We start from the raw sequence: 8,897 nt of genomic DNA on the forward strand, positions 1-8,897 counted from the left end.
ACTCTACACTCTTAGAATGATGGAGTCAACAACGGTAACAAACCACATCAACACCCTTAATACTCTAGTCTCTCAACTTACATCAATAGGGCATAACATGGACACGGTTGAACGTGGGGAATTCTACTTCAAAGTCTACCGGATTCATATGATCAACTCATCATCAATATTACCACCAATATAGAAGTTATGTCCTTTGATGATATTGCTGCTGCAGTTCTTGAAGAAGAAAATCGACGCAAAAACAAAGAAGATAGACAAGAAAGCTCACAACATGCTGAAGCTTTGACGATGATGAGAGGGCGATCAATGGAACATGGCTCAAGTGGGAGTCCAAAGCAGAGTAGATCAAAATCAAGGAGTAAGAAGAATGTGAAGTGTCACTATTGTGGAAAGAAAGGGCATTACAAAAGGGAGTGTTGGATTCTTAAGAAAAAAGAAGGAAAAAGTCCTGAGTTGTCAAACGCTCAGGGTTGTGTAGCAGGTACCTCGGATGAAGGCGAAATTTTATACAGCGAGGCAACAACAGTTCATGAAGGCAGAAGAAATTTTGCTGAAGTTTGGCTAATGGATTCAGGAGCCACATGGCATATGACCCCTCAGAGAGAATGGTTCCATCAATATGAACCCACCTCTGGAGGATCTGTGTATATGGGAGATGATCATGTTGTGGAGATTGTTGGTATTGGGAGCATCAAACTGAAGATGTATGATGGTACCGTTCGCACTATCCATGAGGTACGACATGTTAAAGGTCTGAAGAAAAATCTATTGTCTTTAGGACAATTAGATAGTCTCGGGTGTAAAACCCATATTGAAGATGGGAAAATGAAGGTGATCAAAGGTGCGCTTGTGATCATGAAAGCGGAAAAGATAGCTGCTAATATGTACATGCTTCAAGGAGAAACACAATAAGAGGGAGAAGTTTCAGTTGCATCAACAAGTTCGATAGAAGAGTCAACAAATCTTTGGCACAAAAAACTCGGTCACATATCAGAACAAGGTATGAAGATTCTCGTCGAACAAAACCTTCTTCCAGGGCTAAAAAATATTTCCTTACCATTTTGTGAGCATTGTGTTACTAGTAAGCAGCACAGATTGAAGTTCAGTAGTTCAAATGCTAGAAGCAAGACTATCTTAGAACTTGTTCACTCTGATGTATGGCAATCACAGGTTATATCCCTAGGAGGTGCAAGATACTTTGTATCTTTTATTGATGATTACTCCAGGAGATGTTGAGTGTTTCCAATCAAGAGGAAGGCAGATGTATTTCCAGTTTTCAAAAATTTCAAAGCGCAAATAGAGCTTGAATCTGAGAAGAAGATCAAGTGTCTAAGGTCAGACAATGGAGAAGAATATAATGGTATTGAGTTTGATACCTTTTGTCAAGAAGAAGGCATCAAAAGGCAGTTTCACAGTGGCGTACACTCCACAACAAAATGGAGTAGCAGAGCGGATGAACAAAACCTTGTTAGAAAGAACAAGAGCAATGTTGAGAGCTGCAGGAATGGACAAATCTTTTTGGGCGGAAGCAGTCAAGACCGCGTGCTATGTGATCAATCGGTCTCCATCAACCGCCATTGATCTAAAGACGCCAATGCAAATGTGGACAGGTAAACCAGCTGATTATTCTCGCTTACATATGTTTGGAAGTCCAGTGTACGTAATGTACAACACCCAAGAAACATCAAAGCTAGATTCGAAATCTAGAAGATGTATTTTCTTAGGGTATGCTGATGGTGTGAAGGGGTACCGCCTGTGGGATCCCACTGCCCACAAGGTAATAATCAGCAGGGACGTGGTATTTACAGAAGACAAAGTACATACAAATGATAGCACTTCAAAGGAGAAACCAGAGACTAGTACAGTTCATGTTAGAAATGAACAAGAAGATCAAAATTCTTCTGAAGCGGAACTAGAGCACGAAGAACAAGAAGAAGCTGAGACTGAAACTCCACTAATTCGACAGTCAACTCGGGAGCGGAGAGAACCAGCTTGGCACTCAGATTATTTTATGGAAGGGAATATTGCATACTGTCTGCTAACGGAAGATGGAGAACCTTTAACTTATCATGAGGCTATAAAAGGTCAAGAAGCTTCTCTATGGATGACGGCAATGCAAGAAGAAATAGAAGCTCTCCATAAAAATAATACATGGGATCTTGTTCATCTACCATAAGGAAGGAAAGCTATCGGAAACAAATGGGTCTTCAAGATCAAACGAGATAGCAATGACCAAGTGGAGCGGTATCGTGCTAGATTAGTAGTGAAAGGGTTTGCTCAGAAAGAAGGTATCGACTTCAACGAGATATTCTCACCTGTTGTACGACTTACAACAGTTCGGGTAGTCCTGGCGATGTGTGCTACATATGACTTGTACTTGGAGCAGTTAGATGTGAAAACTGCATTTCTTCATGGAAAACTTGAAGAAGAAATTTATATGCTCCAACCAGAAGGTTTTGAAGAAAAAGATAACTTGGTTTGCAGGTTGAACAAATCTCTATACGGTCTCAAACAGGCGCCGAGATGTTGGTATAAGAGATTTGATTCCTTCATTACGAGCCTAGGATACAACAGACTTAATGCAGATCCTTGTACTTACAACAAGAGATTTGGTGATAGTGATTTCATAATTTTGATGTTGTATGTAGATGACATGTTGGTTGCAGGCCCCAACAAAGATCGTATTGAAAATTTGAAGGCTCAAATGGCTAGGGAGTTTGAAATGAAGGACTTGGGACCAGCAAACAAGATTCTAGGGATGCAAATTCACCGAGACAGAAGTAATAGGAAGATTTGGCTTTCTCAAGAAAACTACTTGAAGAAAATCTTGCGACGCTTCAATATGCAAGATAGTAAGTCAATCTCTACCCCTCTTCCTATTAATTTCAAGTTATCTTCCAATATGAGCCCTAGCAGTGAAGCAGAGAAGATGGAGATGTCTCGAGTACCGTATGCATCAGCAGTGGGTAGCCTAATGTTTGCTATGGTATGTAGAAGACCAGACATTACACAAGCAGTGGGAGCGGTTAGTTGGTACATGGCAAATCCTGGTAGAGAGCACTGGAATACGGTGAAGAGGATCCTGAGATATCTCAAGGGTACCTCAAATGCTGCATTATGTTATGGAGGGCCAGACTTTCTTGTTAGAGGCTATGTTGATTCAGATTATGCAGGTGATCTTGATAAAAGCAAATCCACCACGGGGTATGTACTCTTGCTAGAGGAGCAGTAAGCTGGGTTTCGAAACTGCAGTCTATCGTGGCTACTTCTACGACGGAAGCAGAATACGTGGCAGCTACACAATCTAACAAAGAGGCAATCTGGCTGCAAATGTTATTGGAAGAGCTTGGACACAAACAAGAGAAGGTAACTTTGTTTTGTGATAGTCAAAGCGCTTTGCACTTGGCAAAAAATCTAGCATTTTACTCGAGGACGAAACACATACGAGTTCAATATCACTTTGTTCGTGAGAAGGTGGAAAAAGGAAGCATTAGTATGGAGAAAATCCATACAAAAGAGAACCTAGCAGACATATTAACTAAGCCAGTAGACAGTAACAAGTTTATATGGTGTCGATCCTCCATCGGCCTAGTAGAAAACGTGAGCAGCATAAGAGCAAAGTAGATGGATGGAGAAGTTACAAACAAAAGTAACTTTAAGTGGGAGAATGTTAGGAATGTAAAGATACTTTGTTTGAAGCTTGAGGTGGCATCAACAAACTTGAGGTGGCATCAACAAGTTTGTGGTGTCAACTATCTATGTGAGGTGTCAAACAACATGAGACACCCATGGTTAGTGAGACACCTAACTTAGGTGACAAGTCTCTTATCTTTTGAAGTGTCCATTTCTCAAGAGGACACCATGAGCTTATGGGACACCTCATTTGTTGAGGTGTCATCACCATGTTTCTCCTTCAACACTATAAAAGGAGATGAAGAACTTCAATTCAAAATCATCCCATTCTCATCCCATCCATTCCATCTCATAAGCAAGCCAAGTGAAGAGAAAGTGAGTTAGTATTAGAAAGAGAGTTTAGTTTATTCTAAATACTTGTCTTTCCTTTGGTAAAGAGAGAGTTGATAGTATATCTCCTAAAATAAGAGAGAGGTTGTTCATAATTGTTATCTCCTTATTTAGAGAGAAGAAGTTGTAAATAATTCATCTCTAAGTGTAAATCTATCTACAATTATGTTCATCTTCGTGTTATTCGATATTCGACTTTAGTTGCAATTAGGTGTCTAAGACTCACAACCTTTCTAACACTAACATATTGTTAAATGGTGTGTTCCCGAGATATTAAAATGATGCAATTTTTGTATAAAACAGATAGGTTAAATCGTCAAAGTAGTTTTTTTCTCAATATATGAAAATTATTGTATTCGAATTAATCCGAATGAGATTTGAGACAATAGCATTCAAAATAAATTTATCATAGAAAAATCAAACTGGGACAAGTGAAATTATAATGTATCAGAAAAGAATCAGTAAAATGTGATACACAAAGAAGCATTTCCTTAGTAAGAGATCCCCCAACTTGGATTATTACATGTTCCATCTTCTTCTTTCACTCCAACAACCCTTTAAATGTCTATAAGCTTCTCTCTTATTCCATCTCTAATCATCATTTAGCAAACAAAATCTCATCATATAAGAAGAAAAGAATTAGACTTAGATAGTGTAAGGAGGTGGCTTAGGCAAGTCCTTGGCAACACCACAAAGTTCGACATTGTCAGGAACATTGTATTCATCTCTGAGTGATCGAGCTGGTGAGAGAACACTGAAATACATTTGCTGTCCCAAGTAGTTCCTTTCCCAAAGAGTGGACCTAAGGTTCCACATTCCAGCATTGTCGAAAGTTAGCATTATAGCTGCCCAACAACCTGGGTAGACCTGAATTGAGTGCCTGCTCACAGCATCAAGCAAGTTGTAGTTCTTCCTCTTCTCTGGTGTCCATTTCCCAGCTTCGATTGCCACAGCGAAGAATGAGTACCCATCCAAATGCCATGACTGGATGGACTTTTCGTTGTTTTGGAAAATGATCTCGACAAAGTCACGGAATGTAGCATTAAGAACATTGGGTGCTACGGTGATCTTTGTTTCGCTCTCTGGTGTGGGATCGTCGGAGATAAGATTGTATTTGAATACCTTCTCGGGGACTTCATAGTATTCAGCAAGCTTGAGAGGGGTTTCTGGGTTGGTGTGAGAGACACCATTAATGGCGTAACGGAGCTTACCATCAACAGTGGAGGCGGAGTTAATGATCTTAATGGTACGGGTAATGTTGATACCACCGTAATGGTAAGAACCTTGTGGGTTGGGCCTAGCAGCGCTGGCTGTTAGGTTCCATCGGAAGGAACGGAACTGGTTGAGAGAGAATAGGATGCCTGTGGGTGCCTCAGGAAGCTCGGGAGAGGCAGGAGTTTTGCTGTTCTCGTAACGAATAAATCCCGTGGCGGAAAGGACGTCCTTGATAAATCTGGTAGAGGCCACCATGTAGTAATCTTTTGGTTCTTGGTCAGCTGTGACTAGAACAGATAAGCATTGCCCAACATGAATGTCAAGAGACTTGTAGTCATTCTGAACAACATGAGATCCATCCATCTCAACCAACTTCATGGTGTGCCCTTGGATTCTAAAGTTCAAAGAAGTTTTGATTCCAACATTACAAATCCTGTACCTGTAGGTCTTGCCAGCCTTCATGGTGAATAGTGGTTCATCCTTGTCGGCTCCCTTGCCAGACTTACCGTTCATGAGAACACCGTCGGGCCTCTTAATGGTCTTTCCGCTGTCCAAAGTCTTCTTGAGATCGGTATGGCTACTAGTATACCAATCACCAATGAGGACGGTGTAATCGTCTTCTGGGTCCGCAAAAGGGACGGGGATGAGAAGACGACTATTGACACGAAGACCACCAAAACCACCAACAGCCCTTTGCATTCCAAGGCTAGGGTAGTAAATGTAGCTACCAATTTGATCCTTCACTTGGAAATGGTAGGTAAAGTTCTTGCCGGGAAGGATAGGACAGTTGGTTCCTGGCATACCATCTTGCCATGAATTCTTTCGGTGTTGAACACCGTTCCATGTCAAAAGAAAAGGCTCATCGAGGTTGTTGAAGACGTTAACAACGATGTTGTTGTTGGTGGTGGAATTGATGTTGGGGCCAGGGAATTGGTTGTTGATGAGAATGGCTTGTTGAGGTACCCCAAGAGGAGAGATGGTGCCGTAGCTTACATTCCATGTGAAGAAGAGATATGGGTCTTCGGCACGGACAAGAACTGTTGTTGCTGATAAACACAGCAACAATGAGAGAAATGACATCCCGGTAGCCATCTCTCTCGATTCCAAACTTTATTTAAATATGATACAAAAGAGACTACCCTTTAGAGTTATAATGAATATAACTCTGCAGGTTGTGATTTGAATGTTTCTATCCCTTCTCCATTTATACCTTTATGAATTTGTTATTTGTGAAGTTTCTTACAAATGCGTGAAGTTAGCACCTCCATCAATGGTCCTTACTTTTCTCTCTTCTCTTTTGTTGTTGAATGCACGTTGGAATAGGTCAAAATTGAATCAGGTTTGTTGTGAACAAATAGTTTTTAGGTGGTCAAGTACATGTCAAAAGCTGTAATGAAACTAATTTTTTTGTTATGGACATCATGGTGAGGGACTAAGAATCTCTATCTCTTGAGATGAATGGTTTATACTGGTTAATTTATAAAAAAAAATTGTACCCAACAAATCCGTCTAAGAGAACTATTAGAGTATTCGAAAATAAACAAGTTCGAATATTAGGTTTTGAGTGAGGAAAAACATATACTTCCATATATATTTATGGGAAGTTTTATAGGGCCATCCCATTTTTGTTAAAAGCCTCCCCATGAATTCATTGACTTGGTAAATAGTCATTGACCTTGTTGGTTAAAGGCCCCCCATACAATGGTTTTAAAAACCTAATTTGACGGTGTATACCACCCACATTAGCAATCTACATATCTCAAACCCTAAATCTCTCCAAAACTCAAATCCCTAAATATTCCTCTTCTTTCACTTTGTTGATAACCAAACTTTCAAAGAACTAAACCCAATGTTTGAGGGAGATGAAAGAGGAAGAGATGAAGATGAAAAGAGGGAGAAAGAAAGAAAGAACGAGAGAGAAACCGAATGAGAATGAGGGAGAGGTGTAGATGAAAATGGTGGTAGTGAAGAGGTGATAGATTTTACAGAGACAGAGAAGATAAACTGAAGAAGAAGAAGAAGATGATAATGAAACAGAGCTATTGGCCCAATTTTCGGTGGGCTCGGGCCGAATTATGCAATATTTACGGCATGAGACCACCATAAAATGTTGCATAATTCGGCATGAGCCCAGCGTAAAATGTTACATAATTCGGCCCGAGCCCACCGAAAATTGGTCCAACAGCTACTAGTGCTACTGGCCCAATTTTCGGACGGCTCAGGCCGAATTATGCAACATTTACCGCTCGAGCCCACCGTATTTTCCACCAGTAGCTTTTCGATCTGGTGCGAGCGGAAAGCTCACTTGGGGGTTTTCTTCCTCTCTTGATTTTCACCCGGTTCCAGGCAAAATGCTTCCAAACAAGGTCTGCAAATCTTCTTCCTTGTGTTGCTAACCAGTAGATTCAAGTATTTAAACAATGTAGTTTCAAAAAATCAAAAAAACTTAACCAAGGGAAGAGAATAAGATGATAGAGGAAGAGATGAAGATGAAAATAGGGAGAAAGAAAGAGAGAACAAGGGAGAGAACGAGAGAAAAACCGAGAGAGAATGAGGGAGAGGTGAAGATGAAAATGACGGTAGTGATAGAGGTGATAGACTTTACAGAGAGAGAAGATAATTGAAGAAGAAGAAGAAGATGATGAAACAAAAGTTATGAGGAGGATAAAAGAGGGTGGGGCTTTTGATCGGTGAAGGGACTTTTTCTTAGTTTGAATAATTTTGACCTAACTGTGTTAATTTTACCGTTAGGTCAAACTAGACAAGGGAGAGTGTCTTTTTCTGGAGGGCCCCTTCTAACCAAAATGAAAAATTTGGGGAGGGGGCTTTTAGAGGAGGGGTCCTTTTAACAAAAACAAGGGGCCTCTAAAATCCCCCTATATTTATAGTGATAAGAGGAGGTACAATAAAAAAATATATAAGATATTACAACAAGAATAGATGACAAAGTGAGAGATCATCAAGAGAAGAAACTAGTATATAGGTAGATTGGAAACTAAAATCTACCTAGATTGAGAAACCAACTTTGTGACTGTTTCCCTACTCAACGACGTAAAGGACTCTCAGTTAGTCCTACCACTATTACTCTCCCTCAAATTGAACGATGACTGAAATCGAAGGTTCAATTTGGGGCATAGCTCCAACTAATCATGTTAGAGCCTAAGAAAATAAAAACTAGTGGTTGACTGACAGGTGTATGGACACCCTTCCCAATCTTAGCCGGAGTCCGGAGTATGTCAATAAGTCAAAATTAGATGAATCCATTTATTAATTGAAGTCCCATATGAAATGTACCCTTAATATACCGAAGAATACGTTTGACAGTCTGAAAGTGATCTATAGTAGGAACATGCATAAACTCACAAGTCATATTAGCAGAGAAAGCAAGATCGGTTTGAGTGAGAGTCTGATACTAGAGAGCCCCGACTTTTATAATATAAAGTAGGATCAGAAAATGACTCGCACTCAATAGTCAGATGACTACCAGTAGACATCTTCCACATCAAGAAATTCAAGTATATCATACGCATTCTTAGACTGTGTTAACAACAATCCTCTGTCACTTTTAGTTACTTCAACTCCCAGAAAATAATGAAGGGGTCCCATATTTTTAGTTACTTCAACTCCCAGAAAATAAACATGACCAGAGTAGGTGG

General features: G+C 40.1%; 1 protein-coding gene across 1 annotated transcript; it reads right to left on the reverse strand.

Annotated features, from left to right (window-relative positions):
* Positions 1-4,495: 4,495 nt before the first annotated feature.
* On the reverse strand, positions 4,496-6,417 carry LOC147549792 (L-ascorbate oxidase homolog). Its single transcript, XM_086666644.1, has one exon. It carries the CDS (start codon positions 6,331-6,333, stop codon positions 4,672-4,674), a length of 1,662 nt encoding a protein of 553 aa, XP_086522770.1. The 5' UTR covers positions 6,334-6,417; the 3' UTR covers positions 4,496-4,671.
* Between the last annotated feature and the right edge of the window lie 2,480 nt (positions 6,418-8,897).

This window comes from Eschscholzia californica, unplaced genomic scaffold (genome assembly GCF_041429995.1).
Source record: "Eschscholzia californica isolate CP2 unplaced genomic scaffold, dmEscCali1.0.p SCAF_3, whole genome shotgun sequence".
Lineage (NCBI taxonomy): Eukaryota > Viridiplantae > Streptophyta > Magnoliopsida > Ranunculales > Papaveraceae > Eschscholzia > Eschscholzia californica.

Excerpts from the sequence above, each read along its gene's own strand:
- LOC147549792 (XM_086666644.1), bottom strand. The coding sequence starts at position 6,333 with ATGGCTACCGGGATGTCATTTCTCTCATTGTTGCTGTGTTTATCAGCA.